The sequence below is a fragment of the Pelophylax lessonae genome (assembly GCF_965119305.1).
Source record: "Pelophylax lessonae genome assembly, chromosome: 4".
NCBI lineage: Eukaryota > Metazoa > Chordata > Amphibia > Anura > Ranidae > Pelophylax > Pelophylax lessonae.
Window position 1 is genome coordinate 342,033,572 of NC_138771.1, and position 20,645 is coordinate 342,054,216.

At 42.1% G+C, this 20,645-nt stretch overlaps 1 protein-coding gene across 2 annotated transcripts in view; it reads left to right on the forward strand.

Moving 5' to 3' along the window:
* The window catches only part of JAKMIP2 (janus kinase and microtubule interacting protein 2), a 179,277-nt gene that overhangs the window by 98,041 nt on the left and 60,591 nt on the right, over positions 1-20,645 (forward strand). For both annotated transcript variants that reach the window (XM_082254242.1, XM_082254241.1), the window contains exons 2-4: positions 5,243-5,292; positions 10,368-10,614; positions 15,367-15,864. In XM_082254242.1, the coding sequence (XP_082110368.1) occupies positions 10,486-10,614; positions 15,367-15,864 (627 nt within the window). In that variant the 5' untranslated portion in view covers positions 5,243-5,292; positions 10,368-10,485. The remainder of the gene's footprint in view (positions 1-5,242; positions 5,293-10,367; positions 10,615-15,366; positions 15,865-20,645) is intronic.

Here is a 20,645-nt window from a genome sequence, read left to right on the forward strand (position 1 = left end):
CCTAGCCGAGGGCAACAGAGACAGAACGTCAATAAAATTACCCTGGCAAATTTTCTCCTTAACAGCCTCAGACAAGTGAAAGCCTAACGGAGAAACTTCACAGGTGATTGACTCCCTCAATGCTGTCTCGGGTAAATTTTGGGATTTTGCCAACAAAAAGGAATTGGAAATCTCAGAATGAACACTCTGTGGCCTATTGTGGCTGACTTCTAAACCTCCACTAGGTGGCACCCATACATCCATTGGAGAAGGGACAGACTGAGCTGTGACATTTGGGCTGCTTGCAGGTAAAGGATTGGAGGCATCAATTAGGGATCTAAAGTCATTTAAAAAACCCTGGAAAAGGCTAGTGATGGCCGAAGTTTGGACAGAGCTCTCTGCACTAACAGAACCCCCACAAGCCTGAGCTGCCCTAACCTGAGACACTGCAGGGGGCTGTGAGACTAACTCCGGGGCAGAGGCAAACGCGTGAAATTCTTCCTCACCTGCCCCTGGATGGACGCTCCGCTCTGGACTCCTCGTCTGGACGGGTGTAGCTGTCCGCGCTCCTTGTCTCCGTGCTCCGGTCCCGTGTGCCGGTCTCCTCGCCGCTCGTCTTCCCGGGGAATCGCCGCCGCTCCTCCCGGCGTGCCTGGTGCCGGCCGGAGGAGAGAACCGTTGGCGCGGGGTGCGCCTCCTCTTCGCCGCTCCGGCCTCGGATTCGGATCTTCCGGGGGTGACGCGCCTGCGCACCCCTCCCGCCGTGACGTCTTCTTCCTCCGGTCTTGATGGTGATGACGCTCTTCCTCCGCCGACGTCCGCGTCATCCGGTCCGCACCTTTCCGCCTCCTCCTGGCGTCCCTTGCGATGGTGTTCCGGCCTGCCCGACTCCCGGCGACTCCTCTTGACCCGCGACGAGAGGCAATTCCAGGCATCTTCTGAGCCAATCTTCTCCTCCTTCCTCCCCGGCACGCTCGATCAGTCGGCGAAGTAGACTCATATCTTCGGTTTCTTCTTCTTGAGGCGATGTGAAGTCCCGTCCGTGAGGGGACCCCTTAAATGTAGCTGCTGGAGGGCTCTGGACCAATCATGGACCTGGATTACCGGCGGGAAAAACAGGATAAAACAAGTAAGGACCCTAATCTACCTAGATACATGGGCAGCTAACCCCTTATCTGACCACCCAATCAGCTTAGGGATAAGCTGACAGGTTAAAACTTTGCCTAACAACTGCATCTCTTCCTTATAATTCAAACTACACTATCCTTACCTGCCACTGCCCCATAAATAAAAGGGGCTATTCAGCCCCTTTTCTCTTTATTCCCTATTTTTCTGCCTGAGAGCTCTTGTTAGGGTCTCACTAGAGTCAGGCTGCCTCTCTATCCAACATATTTTTTTTAGGTAGATTCCTCAGCTCATTTCTCAGACTTGTGGCATTAAGGTCAAGGTTCCCCCTTTTTCGATCAAGGCCCATTCCACCAGCAGTGTTAGTGCTTCCTTGGCCATTTATGCCTCGTACACACGCAACGATTATCGGCCGACCGATCGTCCGACTTTTGTCCAGAGTGGTGTTTTGTTGGTTGGAATGTGCCTAGACTGCACACGAATTTTCTCGGCCAACAAAAATCTACTTCAGAAATGATGTCATGTGCTGGTTTACTTTCCGTGTGTTTTTTCATCTCTGAGCATGCCCAGACTTGCTCATCGATTTTTGTCTGCCGAAATCTGTACTGACTGACGGAAAATCGGCCGTTGTGTTGACGGCCAACAAAAATTTTATAGCCTGCACACCAGATTTTTTTAGGCCGAAAAGTCGGAGTCGGTTGTCGGAAGCATCATACTAACAAGCCGAAAATCGGCCGATCGGACGTTGGCCGAAAATTCCCGGCCAATAATCGATGCGTGTGTACGAGGCATTAGCAACCAACTTTTTTTGTTTAAGTCTATAAGGCTTCCACCTGGTCCTCTTTTTCCATATTTACTACGTTTTATCAGGTAGATGGTTACCCCTCAGTGGATGACAGTTTGGGGCTGGGGGGGTATGCATATAACTTTAAGAAGGGGAGGGGGACAAGTGCCAACTAAGTGTAGCAATAAGTTAAACACTTTATTGGCACAAAGATATACAAATACTCACATGTTTAATTCACAGTAAGTAAAAATGGCAGGCATGGCTACACATTGCACACAGCTTTGTAGTGGGGTTCCCCCATGTTCTGTTTTTGGGTTTTAGACATGTTGGCCTTGTTGCTTCATTACCTTGCCCCCATGTTCATTGATTCAGGACATCTCAAGTGGTCATGAATATCTCTGTATTATGTATTATGTAATATGTATTATTATTAAGACATTAAGATTTTTGAATTACATGTAAAATGCTTTGGAGTACATCACAAGGCACGGAGATTCCTACCCTCTTGACTGTTCCTTATCGCTTTCTACAAAAAAAAGGTTTAGCTGAGCTTGGAAGGGTTATGCCTGGGCGGGGGTTCCTGCCTTTTTTATGGTCAATGTCTATTCACCTTAAGGTGGCTGCATACCTCAAATAGTCATGAATATCTGGGTCCTCGGTGTCTTGTGAGGTACTCCGAGAAAAGGATTTTACAGGTAAACCAAAATTCAAATTTGCAGATGCTCATTACAGTGTTCTACTCTTCCTGTCCTGCAGGTGGTCAGACAGACTGAACATTTGAAACTCACTAATGAGCACCTAGCTTAGTTACCTACATACACATGTGCAGTCTGCTCTCTTTCACTCATGCAGTGTGCTAGAATGGAGCAGACTGAGCATGCATGGGTAGGGATCAAAGCCAAATTCTTGTTTGTGAGATTCTGGGTGTGCGCAACCAACGCACGGTATGTCCTGTCCTCAAGCACCTAAAAAAACATTTTAGTTCTTTTTACAAAAAAAAAATTTTTTTGTCAAAATTCAGTAGAAGAATTTAAAAAGAATCTCATAAAACCAAGCATGTGTGAGAAGGCTCTTATAAAAACAGCAATTCTGTGTCTAATATTTGCAGTGAATTCAAATATATTCACAGAGGATGAGTCACTAAAACTGTAATTAAGTAAATTACAGCAATAGTGACGTTATTGATTGCAACCAATCAACTTCTTCCCTTCATTAGAAATCTCAGACATGATTTGTTACTATAGACAACTGCCATTTGTTGTTTCAGCTTTCTATACTCCAGCTTTTAGAGGTTAGCGTCACTAAATCATAGCCACAGAACTACTATGTGATACATGGGTCTTGGAATCAGTGAGTCTGCTCTTTTTTCTTTGTAACACGGTCCCTTTAGTAATAATTCAGAGAGCAATGCGGTGCTGTAACCCATAGCAACCAGTATTACATTTATAACAATGCAATGTTGCTAGGATAAAGCAGAGCTTCCCAGTCTCAATCAATATTGACTATTTTTAATCCTTATACTGCTAGCATTAGTAAATAGATAGGAAAGTATATTTTTTTAAATTTTTTTCAGGTCTAGACAAATGATATCATACATCACAGGAGTCTTCAGAAGGGGAGGAAGAGTTTTCTAAGCTAAGCACATCATCCTGCCTGAGCTAAGGGAAGATAGATTACAGGAACTAAATGCTACATGAACTATCTGCCTCTTCTCCAGATGGACCACGGTCCATGACCATGGACTGAAAAAGCAGGGTTTTTTTTTTTTTCAAATGAATTTCTTAGAAAAATAAAGCACAGAGACATGGATGAAGGGGAGAGTTTGCTTTAAATATTATAAATGAATTAAACAGTGTTTTTGGTTTGTGGTGTTCAGATGCAGTGTAGTTCAATTTCAAGGAAAGGCTGGCTCATTGGTTTTAATGACATACAGTACATACCAAATAATTTGATTCTGGCGGAGTTTATGGGCATTGGAGGAGAGACCTGTGTTAAGTCCAAACTTACAAAAAACAGGGTTTCCTCTTTTCATCAGGGGACTAAAATGAGGGTAAGTATGTGGTTCTCTAGTCAGGAAAAATTCGAGGAGACCGTTGTTTTGCTCTCTAGAGACCAAGTGTATGTCAATTTTAAGATACCACAGGGTGCCTTGTACACAGTGGGAGGTTGTATTTATTTGGTTGAAGACAGGTTTACTTTAAATCTTTAGCTCCCTGCTTGATTACGTACCTTGTCAACTGGTTAGTTAAATCAGCTGCCCATGTTTGTAAAATATATATTAACAACAGAATTTGACTACTGAAAATCGAATCATTTGGTGGGTTTAGGTAAAAGAAATTCAATACACAAATACTTTTGTAATTTTAATATTGTTTTTTTGTGTATAGCACCAGCATCCTCAACTGTGATCTGCAGACATATATAAACTATAACAATGACATTAAATTAAACACAGTATAGTAAGTACATAAAACAATAAAAATGAAAACCATGCCTATATGTGCCTACAGTCTAAAATGAGAAGGGTTAGATATCGCTACATTCGTATTGTAGGAACCGTTGTAGGAGTCACCCAGGAATATTATGTGGTGTTGGACAAAATAATATATCTTTCTGAAGAGATACATTTTATTGGTGGTATTTAAGGACCTGAAAGGATGTGAAAAAGCATTACAGACAGACAGACAAACAGACCGAAGAGAGAAGTACCAGGGAAAATGTAGAAACGAGTAAAGGTTCCAGCAGTCTATGGCACACCTAGATACTAAAGAAAGGAAGTATGTAGGCCTTTACATATTAGAGCCAAGACCCTGAATTGTGTTTGTGACCTAAATTAGCCAGTGCAAAGACAGACATATACAGAATTAAGGGATAAGTCAACTGGCTGGGTTGATGTTCACAGTCAATGGTCACAATTCACAAAGCTAACACACTATTATATAGATCTTTATTTTTTAAAAAGTGGCTTTTTATATTTTTATTTTTAGTCTAGTGAGATTTAAAAACTGCCATATAGCCAAAATTAAGATCTTTATCCTTCTTTTACAATTTGGTAACTTTATTCTATAGATGATAGTGGCACTGGGAGTGCCTGTTAAGAGCACAGACATGAACACCAGTGCCATAAAAGTACAGGTACATCTGGCCACTACCATTACCACTACCATTAAGGAAAACAATTGTCAGATCAGTTCGAAACACCCAAGAGTCATCTAGAGTGTGGTCAAATCTAGAGCTCTAAGCAATTGTTTCAGGTTTTAGTTTCCTCCAGTTCTTCCTATTTAATTATCTAGAACCAGTTGACATGTTGAATGCACATTCTCACCTTGTTCTTTTTTTTTCCTTCCACAGATATGGACTGGAGGGCTAGAGACAATGGATGTAGATGGTTGAAGTCACAGGTGAGACTGCATTCACAAATATGTCAATATTCAGTCGTTTCTGTACAATTAATAACTTATGTGTAACATCCCCTGTCATTTTGTTATAAGAAAGGGCTGAAAAGCTTAGTGTAATATTTTATAGCAAGGAAAAGAAAAAGTCGCCTCTAAGTGCAGCTAGTGATTCTTTATTTGCACACACGATTAATACGCACTTGAATGAAAGGTAGCGTCATGGCTGGGGGTCTCTTCCCGATCCCGTGGCTCGTCCCTCCTAAGACCATCCAGCAGCTTGGAGATGACGAAGATGGAGAAGCCCAATCAGTAACCGTGGGTCAGTCCGAGGCTGGGGTGGAACGCATGCCTTGCCCGTGGACCACACGGGGTGTGATGACGTCAGGGGGAGGTAATGCATTTCGGAGCATGCGCAGTAGTGCTCCTTCGTCAGACCATCCATCCCCTTTCCTTCTTCCCCCATTAGGATAAGTTACGTTTTGAGGACTGTCTTTCGAGCAGAAGCGCCCAATCAAGTGTCTTTATAATATTTCATAACAGTGGTGGTGGGGTGCTTCTATATGTGGGTTCAATCATAGATTGGCTTCCTCTGCCGGAGCCTGCACACAGATCCTTTCCCTCTACCATAGCTAACAGCAGTACCAGTAACCAGATGGAGCCCAATACACTCATTTGTGCAAAGTATTACTCCAGAGTGTTTGGTATTTTGGTTTATTAAATTGGGTTTGAAATAGTGATATTTCTCTCAGAGTTTAAGTCCACTTTATTTGGCCATATAGCATAATTTTTTCATCCATATAACATAATATTGTATCCGGTTAGAGATTTTCATTATATATTACTCATAAAATGAATAACTTTACTAACCTGTGACTTTTTTTAAACATTCTTTTATTTCTAAATAGAGCTTTTTTACATAGCTGTAGTCTGAGAAGATTTTTGAATATACCCAGAATTATGAATGAAAATGTAAATTTTTATAGATACTGTTTTGTATATTGCATTTAATACGTAATCAGCTCATTTAGGTCTTGGGAAAAATATAGCAGTGAAGGGGTGCATAAGCGTTTAAAAGCCTGTGAAGTTTAGGAAAATGTATGGACAGGGTGTGACAAATAGATGCTAGTGCACTAGGTGGGGTAGCTACCAAATTGCTCAACATTTTTATTCCTTTTGTTTGAGACAAAGCTAAGTCATACCTCTACCAGGATACCTGTTCACACTCAGGCGATTAGGAATTGCTGGCAGAATCTCTGCAATTCTGCTCACGATTCCAAATCACACCAACACACGGGACGTGCATATGGGCACCATTCGTCCTTAATGGCACCCCAAATGCAGTACGAATTTACTGCAATTGCCACTTGACATGCAAAAATGATTCTGGCACAGAACCAAAATTTGGTGCCTGAACTTCTTTGCAGCGACAAACGTCCATAGGGCGACCAATTTAAGTGAATGGGCTACCCTGTGCATGACAAACACCCGCAGAAAATCGCAAATGGGAACGTAGGTTCCTGCTACGCAGAGTGTGAACAGGATGGAGGTACTGATCACAAAAGACCATTTATTACCTGTAGCCTTTTAACTTCTTGCTTTACTTTTTTTTCTTCCTGATATACACTGCTCAAAAAAATTAAAGGAACACTTTGAAAACACATCAGATCTCAATGGGGAAAAATCTCATGCTGCATATCTATGCTGATATGGATTAAGTAATGTGTTAGGAACTAAAGGATGCCACATTGTTTGATGGAAATGAAAATTATTATCCTACAGAGGGCTAAATTCAAGGACACCCCGAAAATAAAAGTAAAAAAAAAGGATGCAGCAGGCTAGTCCTTTTTGCTTAAATTTCATTGCTTCAACTCAAAATGGTACTTAATAGTTTGTATGGCCCCCATGTGCTTGCATGCATGCCTGACAATGTTGGGGGCATGCCCCTAATGAGACAACCGATGGTGTTCTGGGGTATTTCATCCCAGATCTGGACCAGGGCATCACTGAGCTCCTGAACAGACCGAGGTGCAATCTGGCAGTGTAGGATAGACCGAAACATAATGTCCAAGAGGTGTTCTTTTGGATTTAGGTCAGGCGAGCGTGGGGGCCATTCAATGGTATCAATTATTTTATCCTCTAGGAACTGGCAGCATACTCTCACCACATGAGGCTTGGCATTGTCATGCACCAGAAGGAAACCAGGACCCACTGCACCAGCATTGGTCCAAGGAATTTATGCTGATACCTAATCGCAGTCAGGGTGCCATTGTCTTGCCTGTAGAGGTCTGTGAATTCCTCCATGGATATGCCTCCCCAGACCATTACTGACCTACCACCAAACCGGTCATGCTGAAGAATGGTACATAAACGTTCTCCATGTCTTCTCCAGACCCTTTCACATCTGTCACATGTGCTCAGGGTTAACCTGCTCTCATCTGTGAAAAGCACAGGGTGCCAGTGGCCGACCTGCCAACTCTGGTGTTCAATGGCAAATGCCAATCGAGCTCTATGGTTACAGGCAGTGAGCACATGGCCCACTAGAGGACGTTGGGCCCTCAGGCCACCCTCATGAAGTTTGTTTCTTATTTTTTGTCAGAGACATTCACACCAGTGGCCTCCTGGAGGTCATTTTGTAGGCCTCTGGCAGTGATCATGCAGTTCCTGCTGATGGGTTAAGGATCTTCTACAGCCCTGTCCAGCTATCCCAGAGTAACTGCCTTTCTTCTGGATTCTCCTCCATGCTCTTGAGACTGTGCTGGGAGACACAGCAAACCTTTTGGCAATGGCACATATTGATGTGCCACCCTGGAGGAGTTGGACTGCCTGTGCAACCTCTATAGGGTCCAGGTATCGCCCCAGTCCAGTCGGTCCAGTATGCTACCAGTCGTGACACTGACCCTAGCCAAAAGCAAACTTGGTGAAAAACAGTCAGAAAAGATGAGTAGGGAAAAATATTTCAGTTGCTTCCACCTGTAAAACCATTCCTGTTTGGCGGTTGTCCCATTGTTTTCCATCTAGTGCACCTGCTGCTAATTTCGATAACACCAAAGCAGCTGCAACTGATTACCAAACACCTCTGCTACCTAACTGAACAGATCAATATCCCAGGAGTTTTATTGACGTAATGCTATACTCTGATTAAAAAGTGTTCCCTTAACTTTTTTGAGAAGTGTAGTTATCATTTGTGAACCTGTAGCCAGTAAACATCATATGATTTTAGGACTTCCAACATTTAAATTGTGATTTTAAATCAAAAAGGCCAATAGGCACAACAATTCCAAATAAAGATTATGTAGACATGCATGCAGTGATATTCTCGTTGTCAGTGAATTTAATTATGTCACAAATTACAAATTTATCAGATCGTTAATGTATGTCTAGATCCTAAAAACTAAAATCAACATGCTGTTGCATTGGAACCTAGTTCATAATTTATGTGTGCGGCGTGTAAAACAGGGTTTTTAACTCATCCCCTAAATTACTGAGATACCTGAGTGATACAGGTTTTGTGGTTAATTAAATTCAAACAGCGACTTGCCTACATTACATAACCCCTAGCGCCTATGTAATTCATGTCTCAGTAATTTAAGAGGTGAGTTACCAACACTGCCTTCAAGGTATTTCTGGTACTTCATTTTGTTGTAAAGATTTAATATTTTCCTGAATAACAATTTGTAACTGCTAGCCAAATTAGATGACTTTTGCCTCAGCTTGAGCAGTACAGTTTCAACTCCTCGTGTTGTTGGTTCTAGGTGTACTGAGGCAGTGTGGGTAAATTCTCTCTTTCAGCATACCTGCCTCCAGCCTCTGTATTACTTCTCTGTTATAAAATCTGTTCTTTTTAGAATGATACTAAAAAAGCCTGATGACTAAATTAGGAAATAGCATACGTTGGCTTAGGTTGGCGTAAAAGGTTTAGGAAAGTCAGGTTATGTTGACAATGAAGGAAATTCTTTGAATACTAATTGGTTTTAATGATGGTGTAATTCATTCATAGTATTCAGATTTGAGTTTCCAATAATCTGCCTGGTTTACCTTGTCAAAATGTTTTCTGATTGAATGTTAAGGGTAATATTAAACCACCAATTGTTGCGTAAACTAATAAATTGGTCCTTTATTTTAAAGAAGAACTATCATTAAAACTGTTACGACTCCCCAGGGGGGCCAAGTGCATTCTTATTTTTTAAGCACTGTGGGTGGACAGTTCCCCCCCCCCCCCGATCTGAGAATGCAGCTAGAAAGGAGATGGGTTTGTAACTGACAGCTCTGGTCTCTGCTAGCAGAGATACTCTAGAGACCAGCGCTGCCATTCACAAAAAAATTACGCCACCGTTATCAGCAAATGCTTTCACATATGTACATCACGGCTGATGGATTCCATAGGGTTGCAGCCCTGTGTGATATTTCAGTTTTATGAATGAGTGATCGCCGATGTCAAGCTGTGTTAAATTTGGCACAAGTCCCAACATCACTGATTGTTCATTCATGAAAGTGGAAGTTCACACATCTCTCCGACACTGTGTGATCCACCAGCCGGGCTGTGTATGTGTAAATGCAGCACCTGATAGAGTCACAACAGTCTGAATGATCTGTCACTATTCTGAATGAGCAATCAGACCTGTTTGTTTATTCATAATAATAAAAGATGACTCAGAGGTCTGGCTCTGTGTAATGTATCTGCGTCTGCTTTTACTTTTTACAGGGGATTGGCAGATACTTTACACAGAGCCAAACCTCTGAGTGACCTTATACTATTATGAATGAACAATGTTCATTCATTAGTGATGCATCACTCAGATTAGAGATGGAGTAGGGCTTCGTATGGACTCCCCCCACAGGAATGCCCATCATTTGGATTCAAAAGGGGGTGGATCTACAGCCACCATTAAGAGATGTGTTTAGGTGACAAGCCACCAGTCAGAATGAGACCCAGTCCTATATCCACTTGGTCCCCTGGGGAGTTAAACTAAATTAAAGAACATTTATCAATAGTTCTTCTTTAACTCTAAAAATAGAATTTACATGGACAATACATAATGTCTATATAATTTTTTACGCTACATGCATTTTTTTTCTTTAAGGGCTTCCACCAGAGCAGAACTTTGTACTTCCTGGAATCCTAACCTAACAGGAGTTCCGACATCCAACCATGATGGCTTTCTATTGAAAGTTGTGAAGTCAGAGACGCTTAAACCAAGAATGGCGAAAAAAGGGCGCAACAAGGGCGAGAAGCCCGAAGCCCTAATACTTGCTCTTCAAGCTGCAAATGAAGATCTCAGGACTAAATTAACAGACATTCAAATTGAGCTACACCAGGAGAAATCCAAGGTATGAAACCCCAAACCAGAGGGCACGCCTACAGGTGGTGTACATACTGACAGATGCTCTGATATGGTCCTTGGGAATCCAACAGGTGCCAGATACTTGAAGTCAATAATATTTTTTTATACCCTGTTAGGACTTCTCCAGCAGAGTCTGGCAGAGTCGGTCCTGTAGCTTTCCCTCTGGAGTGAGCACTGCACGGTCTTAGCTGGCTAAATGCTAATTATACTTGGCTGCATACGACCCTTTTTTTCTTGTTTTTTCTTCTTTAAGAGGTAATGTTGATTCTTGAGCATGTCTTCTTAGTGTCTGCCTACCAAATGATGGAAGTTGATGAAATCTTTTGTGCTCATGGATTGACACATTACAAAAGATGTGCTTTTGTAATTGTCCACAATCCTTTTTAAAAGATAAGTCCAGTCAAAAACTAACTAACGTTAAACCTGCTTTCTACCACATTCTAAGACTATTCTGTTTAACCATGTAAAGCAAAAATCACTGTACTTACCTTTCCCATGCTTATCTGTCAGCGGCGGCTAGAGCCTGGAGGCGGGTACAGGAGAGGCACTCGACAACGGAAGCCCCATAGTAAGTCTATGGGTAACGTCACTTCCTATTAATTTCACAGCTGTTGTCGGTCCTGTCCTGCACAGACTTTCCGTCGCTGCAGGCCAAACTGGAGTGGGTGAAGAAAAGGTAAGTACAGTGATTTTTGCTTTACAGGGTTAGATGGGTTAGTTTTAGAATGTGGCAAAAAAATATAAAATGGGTCTTTGCTTAGGTTTCTTCACCCTAAAGGAGATGTACAGCAAAAGCTTGTATGGCTGTACATCTCCTATGGATCACAGGAGTGCAGTTTGTTCTGTACTCCTGTGACACATTTTTAGCAGAGAGTGGGCTGAAGTCCGCTCTCTGCTGAAGTCACCGTCACAGAAGTCGGTCCAGGCACCGCGTAAGCACGAACATGGAGTCAGGACCTGCCAGGTGTCTGGACCAACAACCGGATAAGCCTCTCAGTGAGCCGCTGAGAGCCTGAGCCAGTCACTCCTCGCCCCCTCCACAGCCCAGCACTCCAGTGAGCGAGGAGAGGGCAGAGCAGAGAGCTTCTGTCTGACAGGCAGCAGCTCCCTGCTTGGGGAGCTGTCAGAACCGAGTGATCGACAGTGTTCGATTACTTGTTTCTCAGTGTAGAGGCGCCGGGTCATAGATGCAGCATCAGACCGATGCTGCATCCAACTAGGTAAGTAGAAATGGGGAAAAAAAAGAATCCCATACATCTTTTAATACTGCAAAAACCACATCCCTACTCTTTCAAGCTGGCTTTAGGAAATGTGGTATGTGGTATTTTAGATAAATGATAAGCACTGCCTGTCCTAGCATTCATTTTTTTGCTACCATACCAGGGCAAAGCAGACTTGTTTAAGGTTTGTGCCACAATTATGGAGAGGCAACCAGGCAATTTCAACCTCTTTCAAATAACATTCAATTGCCAGTGTGATCTAGGGTAGGGAGTGTATGAAATGCAATCACCGCTACCTCTGTAGCACTGTCCCCCATAAGGACTGCAGGATACTGGCTCTGCGGGCTCCCTTGATTACCAACACACAGTTATGATTAGATAAAGCTCCTGGATCCCTCCTTGCTCCTGTTGGCTCTTGACAGAAATAAACAGTCTAGGGGTGTTGGTTTTTTTATAGTTTATTGGTATTTGGGATAGGAGAAGGGAATAGTGGGATATTCCAATTGAACTATTCACAACATTTGAAGACTTCTATCTTCAAATCTCTGCTGATATATATGGAACAGCCAGGCTGTTAATTCACCCTGCCACTGGGAAGACTGGGGTTCAGTCTCTTGTTTTCTTTTTCTCTCTCTAACAAAGAGACTTCATGGATGATTACATATCTTCAAGACACTTTCCCTAGCATGCTCTTCCTGCTGACACCCGTCCACTGACTATCCTATGAGCAGGAGTGCCCCACCCCAGGTCAGGCCCCTTGACACAAGTTCCTTTACTCACGATACTGCAGAAACAGGACCTCCAGTGTCTTACCTCTCAGTCAGCTTTCCTGGACCTCTTTGTTCAGCTCCTATCGCCCACTCCTACAGCCCTCAGAATGACCTCCTGAGACCGCATTGCACCTCTACAGAGGAAGAGGCAGCTGCCCCCTCCCTCCGGGACTCCGCTCTCCAACGAAAGACCCTAAGCACATGTGCTCCTGGCTTTTATACATTATCCCAACATGCACCGAGGCAGCCTGCCCTCTGCCAGTTATCAGGACTGTATATAAAGCCTAAGAAACCATTCGTCAGGTTTCCTCCCACTGGCCAACATGCTTCCCTATTGGACCAGCGTGAAACACTCTCTAGACTGAATAAATTGCATACTGAGCACAATGAGCAGACCTCACTAACAGATCCTGCTCTTTAGTAGGCAGAGAACAAAATAGATTTACCTGCAGCCCCTCTGGTAAGCAGACAGAGCTCAAAACTATACTTTCTCACTAGGACCAACCTAGGAGGGTGCTACACCTGTCGGTATTAATATTATTCAAGTGTTTTCAGTTGCTGCTGTACACTCCTAGTGATTTCACTACACCAAATAACATAAAATAACTCATATAGTGCAACACCACTGAAAATACCACTTCAAACTCTTTTATATTCTGTGCTCTAAATAAAGTCCTTTACATAAAAATCCAAGTGTAATGAAAAGTGTCACAAAACAAAGTTCATTAAGATATATGATCCACCACAGTGCTCTTCAATTACTAATCAGCTTATGACACCAAAAAGTGCACACCACCACAGGTTGAAAGACCTGCTCACCTCAAAGATGAGTTCAATAGGCTCTATGTGAATCACTTGTGGTATACCCTGCTATGGTCTCCTTCCTCCCTTCCTGGGATCCAGCTCTGTTAGCACGTTTCTTTGCTCAGTGAATCACATGCAATCAAAAAGGCAGACTACATAGTGCTCTCCATTATAACAAATTGATTAAAATGCCCCCAAAAACAAATTTATAAGAGCTTTTTTTTTTCTGTATATCTTGTATGTCTAACACGTCTGTTGGCTCACCACTCAACAAGGACCGCAGTTGCTTCATGACGCTACGGGCTTGGCTCCTCCCTCCTATAGTAAGGAGACCATAGCAGGGTATACCACAATAGTGATTTCACATAGAGCCTATTGAACTCATCTTTGAGGTGAGCAGGGCTTTTAACCGGTGGTGGGTGTTCACTTTTTGGTGTTATAAGCCGATTAGTGATTGAAGAGCACTGCGGTGGATTATATATATTAATAGACTTTGTTTTGTGACACTTTTCATTAGACTTTGATTTTTATGTTAAGGTCTTTATTTAGAGCACAGAATATATGAGATTTTGAAGTGGTATATTCAGTGGCGCTGCACTATATGAGTTATTTTAAATGTGATCTAATGGATTAAGTCAACTTGTCACCAACAGTTTCAGCCATTTTATTTAAGAGAAAATGTTGGTAGGTTTCGCTTGATCCATTTACTTGGTTTTTTTTTTCGATCAAGAGCTGGTTAAAATTGGTTGAAATTGCCTCAAAATTGTGCAAGTATAAGATCAGCATAGGCCTTCAGGTGCTAACTTTCATGTGAGTGATTTTATTTAATGACGATGTGCCTAGTTCTAGGTTAGTAAACCTATAATAACGTATTGGAAATAGAGAATAGAATGGCAGTAATCCATTAAATAGAGTCACACGGCATGATTGATGAGTTTAATACAGGATAATGCTGTTTACTGTCTGGATATAATAGATTGCTGTGCTTTGTTGTTAAATGTAGAGCAATCAGTAGAGAACATTCAGGTAAAATGAGAGAATTATATAGGCTGCCATTACTGACCTTTAATTTTACAAAAACGTTAATTGCCTGGCTGTCATATTGATACATCGGCTTCAAAGCAGCCAGTTTATATCAGAATGTAGTGTGGGAAACCCACATTCTGTGCACGTTTCCCACAGCGCATTCAGAAGGCACTGCAGTTGCAATCCACAGCAGGTGTCAATATTAACTAATGATATCCCAAATGCAGTCGCAAACGCAAACAGAAGTACTATGCGATCCAGTTGTAATGAGTTTCCAAAAGTAGCATATGCGCTATTTTTGTGCAGTGCAATTTCAGTCCATTCAAAATGAATGGGCTGAAATCGCACTGCACAGAACTGCATTGCATGCTTGTCAGTTTTTACACCTGTATGCATAAGGCCTAAAAAGTATGCACCTGAACACAGGTAAGCAACATGCATTTTTAGAAAAAGGCCAACAAATGCAGCCCTCATACTTCTTCCATGATAGGTGAACATAGATAAAAGTCAATTAAACAAATAAAGATTGTACCTACAATGCAATATTGAGACACACTAAATATATACAAAACTCACCCAAGCTCTATTGCCATGTGAATGATGTTAAGAGTGCCGGTGCTCATGCCAACCATTCCACTGTAGATAAATCCAACAAAAAGCCGGTGACTCGGTGCTTCTTCTTAAAAGATTCTTTATTAATGCACAACAGCAGATACAATGTCCATGGATGCTAATGCGTTTCGGCTATGAGGAAGGCTGAGGCCGAAACGCGTTAGTTCAATGGACATTCATGAAATGTATGGGCTCCTTTCTGATGCTTTTTTTTCCTTTGCCAAAATGTGACTTTATTGTTATTCTTCTATTTCTATACTGTAATTGTTTTCTTAAATAACCTTGCCCTTCTTGGATGGTATTTAGGTGTCTAGGCTTGAAAGGGAGAAAAATCAAGAGAGTAAAAGGATAAAGGAGCAGGAACAACACAAACACACTGCAACTGTTTCGGAACTGAAAGCCAAGCTGCATGAAGAGAAGATGAAGGAGCTCCAGGCAGTAAGGGAGAACTTAATCAAACAGCATGAGCAGGAGATGTCTCGGATGGTTAAATTAAAAGAGGCAGAGATCCTGCGATTAAAGTCTGCTGTTAATGCTCTTCGCGATGGCAGCAGTGACAAAGTAAGGACAGCTCTGAGCACAGAGGCACGGGAAGAGGCCAGAAAAGTGTTTGACTCTGAGCGCCTCAAGCTCTTACAGGAGATCACGGAGCTGAAATCTGCTAAGAAACAAATGGATGAGGCTCTCAATAATATGATCCAGGCTGACAAAATCAAGGCTGGGGATTTGAGAAGTGAACATCAGTCCCACCAGGAGACTATTGCAAAGTTTAAATGGGAAAGCGAAAGGGACATACGTAGACTGGTGAGGCTGGACTTTTTTACCTTTTCGATACCAATATTTTATTTGTACAGTATTTAGATTTTCTTTTTATCATCTATGGCAGGGTTCTCCAAACTATGGCCCTCCAGATGTTCAGGAATGTCAGAGTTTTACAATGCATCATGGGACATGTAGTTCCTCAACAGCTGGAGGCCCATAGTTTAGAGATCCCTGATCTATAGTCAGCTCATTAATTATCAAAGTTTAGTTTTGTGGATAAGACCAGATCACAATAGATTAGCACCATCATCCTTTATGTAACACAAACTAGTAGCAAGAGGGTAAAATGGATGGGATTTTTTAGGTGCAAAATATTACTTGCACAATTCACCGTTAAAACTTAAATACATTTTATTTACAAAGTATAATTAAAAACATTGAATGTATTATTACGATCACATATTAATGTACAATGGATTAGAAGAATCTTCCATCACACTTGTAATTCTACACGTTTCGCCATTCTAGCTTCTTCAGGAAAAGCGTGATAGAAATCCTAAATAAAGTAAGGAAAAGACAACACCAAAAATCAAAAATATCAACACACAAACGATTATGCAAATTGTAATTTAATAAACACTGGAGGTTACACCCACAAAGCAAGTTTAGGTTCCCAGGGAAAATTCATTAATTATCGTTATAAAGATGTATATTTCACGCTCACCTTAAAAATCAAGATTAATATGTGAAGATGCTGCTACTAATAAAGGTCTAAATACTCACCCTAAAACATATATAAAAATCTAGAAAGTGCCCAACCCAAATGACAATCAAATATGTGTCCTTATACAGGACTTAACATTTAAATGCTCAATAAGTCCGTACTAAGTCCATAAATAAAGAAAATCATATGAAAAATTTCAGTGAAAAAAGTCAGCTTTAAAGTGCTCTTATGAAAGTAAAAAGCTATGCACCAGACATCAGTGCTTCATATGGTTCTCTCTTTCACAAAATAAACACCTCTTACCAGAAAGGCTGGATCTCAAGCCATGGAGATCTCAATCGTATAGATGTCAACCAGCTGGGGTATTCAACTCCCAAGGTTCCTGTGAGAATGCTACTTCTTGGTAAGATTATTCCACCTCAATGGCTCCACGAATCATCCCACTGTAGATGTTCTCCAACATAAGGGATTTAACAAGGAAGAGACCTCATAGTGCAGTACTTTTAAATTATAATTTATTAAAAAGTATCCATTGCACTTACATGAAGACAAACAAAGGCAAATAAAACACACACCCTGGGACTTAGCTTGCAGACTGGTATGTGGTGACGTCACAGAATTTGGCTCCTACCTAAAGCGTTTCCCTGTAAGAGGTGATGTTCTAAGGGGGATGTGCCACTGGGTGATTTAGCTGGGTGGCCCGCCCCTAGCCTATATAGTATATGTCAAATCGCAGAGTGGGCATATAGCGGGTGGCCTCCCAGCAGGCGAGAGCTTTTTATTTTTTCTATTTTTTGGGCTCGGCGGGCCTCGTGTATGATGATGGACTTACAGTATCTCACAAAAGTGAGTACACCCCTATCATTTTTGTAAAACTTTTTTTATATCTTTTCATGTGACAACTCTGAAGAAATTACACTTTGCTACAATTTAAAGTAGTGAGTGTACAGCTTGTATAACAGTGTAAATTTGCTGTCCCCTCAAAACAACTCAACACACAGCCATTAATGTCTAAACCGCTGGCAACAAAAGTGAGTACGCCCCAAAGTGGAAATGTCCAAATTGGGCCCAAAGTGTCAATATTTTGTGTGGCCACCATTATTTTCCAGGCCTGCCTTAACACTCTTGAGCATGGAGTTCACCAGAGCTTCACAGATTACCACTGAAGTCCTGTTCCACACCTCCATGACGACATCACAGAGCTGGTGGATGTTAGAGACCTTGCGCTCCTCCACCTTCCATTGAGGATGCCCCACAGATGCTCAATAGGGTTTAGATCTGCAGACATGCTTGGCCAGTCCATCACCTTTACCCTCAGCTTCTTTAGCAAGGCAGTGGTCCTCTTGGAGGTGTGTATGGGGCCGTTATGTTGGAATACTGCACTGCGGCCCAGTCTCCGAAGGAAGGGGATCATGCTCTGCTTCAGTATGTCACAGTATATTTTGGCATTCATGGTTCCCTCAATGAACTGCAGCTCCCCAGTGCCGGAAGCACTCATGCAGCCCCAGACTATGACACTCCCACCACCATGCTTGACTGTAGGTAAGTCATACTTGTCTTTGTACTCCTCACCTGGTTGCCGCCACACATGCTTGACACCATCTGAACCAAATAAGTTTTTCTTTGTCTTATCAGACCACAGGACATGGTTCCAGTAATCCATGTCCTTAGTCTGCTTGTCTTCAACAAACTGTTTGTGGGCTTTCTTGTGCATCATCTTTAGAAGACGCTTGCTTCTGGGACGACAGCCATGCAGACCAATTTGATGCACTGTGCGGCGTATGGTCTGAACACTGACAGGCTGACCCCTCCATCCCTTCAACCTCTGCAGCAATGCTGGCAGCACTCATACGTCTATTTCCCGTAGACAACCTCTGGATATGATGCTGAGCATGTGCACTCAACTTCTTTGGTCGACCATGGCGAGGCCTATTCTGAGGGTAACCTGTCCTGTTAAACCGCTGTATGGTCTTGGCCACCGTGCTGCAGCTCAGTTTCAGGGTCTTCGCAATCTTCTTATAGCCTAGGCCATCTTTATGTAGAGCAACAATTCTTTTTTTCAGATCCTCAGAGAGTTCTTTGTCATGAGATGCCATATTGAACTTCCAGTGACCAGTATGACAGAGTGAGAGCGATAACACCAAATTTAACTCAGCTGCTCCCCATTCACACCTGAGACCTTGCAACACTAACAAGTCACATGACACCATAGAGGGAAAATGGCTAAATGGGCCCAATTTTGACATTTTCACTTAGGGGTGTACTCACTTTTGTTGCCAGCGGTTTAGACATTAATTTACACTGTTATACAAACTGTACACTCACTACTTTACATTGTAGCAAAGTGTCATTTCTTCAGTGTTGTCACATGAAAAGATATAATAAAATATTTACAAAAATGTGAGGGGTGTACTCACTTTTGTGAGATATTGTACATCAAGGGACACTATTTTTTAATAAAGGACTTGTCAAAAACGGTTGTGGTTATTGCTTTTTGACACTTTTATAGTGAATGGGTAGGGGTACGATGAACTGGATACCCATTCACATAGTAGGGGTGGGATCTGCCCCCCCCTCCCCCACAGACCCCGACAACCACAGCCCAGTGCTTTGGGGTGGGGGGGTCAGAGCCCCCCTGCCACAAAGCACCCACCCCCCATGTTGAGGGCATGTGGCCTGTCCCCTCCGCTTGTCCCCTCCCCTTTCCTGACCTGCCAGACTGCATGCTTGGATAGGTGTCTGAGGGGGACCCCACGCTGTTTTTTTTTTTACATTTTGGCAGTTTTTTTTTTTTTACCCCCACTTTTTTTTTTTTATGTAGCTGTCAGCGGGAAAACCCATCAGTTGTTAGGAATGCCAGGGCCAGCTTCTCGGCCCTGCTCCTTATCAACCAGCCTACACTGTGCCCTGATTGGGCACAGAATGCACTGTGCAGCGCTTAGTGCATTGCAGGGTGTTCGTCAGGGTGAACTCCCGGCAAATACCCTGCAAATTCGGGTGTTCCGCGAGTGCCGAACAGGCAAATGTTAGGCCTGAACTCATGCTCAGGGCGAACCGTTCACCCATCCTTACCCACAATTAGTAAACACAAGGTATAAACGTTGCTAGATGGTTTAACTGGTCCAAACACCTGGATGCACCAATTTATCCATTTCCACAAACCCTTCTCTTTAAAGTAATATCTGTATCACACAGCATATGATTTTGGACTAATTATTTTGACAATAATCAGAAAAGGCCTCCAGATAATAATTCTGTTAGGAGCAGTTTATATGCCTGACCAATACCACATGTGATTCATCATGATGATCTCAACTGTGTCTGAGTACTTCCATTACTAAAAAATGATATCACATTTACCACATACCTACGTGGTGTAAGAAAATTAATATTGATAATATGCAAAATATATATATATATATATATATACACCGATCAGCCATGACTCTATGACCACCCACCTAATATTGAGAAGGTCCCCCCCTTTTGTCCCCCAAAAACAACCCTGACCCGTTATGGCATGGGAACAACTTGACCTCTAAAGGTATTCTGTGGTGTCTTACACCAAACTGTCAGTAGCAGATTCTTTAAGTCCTGTAAGTTGGGAGGTGGGGTCTCCATGGATCAGTCTTGTTTTTTCCAGCACATTTGTTTTTTATTCCGACTTTATTTTTGCATTTTTTTTTCTTTTACCTAACAAAATACACAAATATACAAAACAACCAAACAAAAAACCCAGGAACAAGAAATTCCATTTTTCTTTTTCCCCATTTCCCTTCCTCTCCTCTCCCTTGTTCTCTCTCCTTTCCTTACTGATAAATTAAGCTGATAAAATGTTAACAGCAAGACATTTATTTAATTATTATCAAGTATACCCAAAATTCCAGAAATATTCCAGGGCAACCGATACACTGTATAAAAAGGTAAATAAAACAGGCTGAACCTGCTCTTCAAACACTACCTCTCTTTATTATGCGTTTAGGCTGGCGCATGGAGCATCTGTCCATTTTTTTCCATAGTTTTTCGAAATTCAATCATGTGTTTTGTTGAACATAGGTGTGTTTTTCAAACATAACATGTTTATCCAGTTGGACAAGAC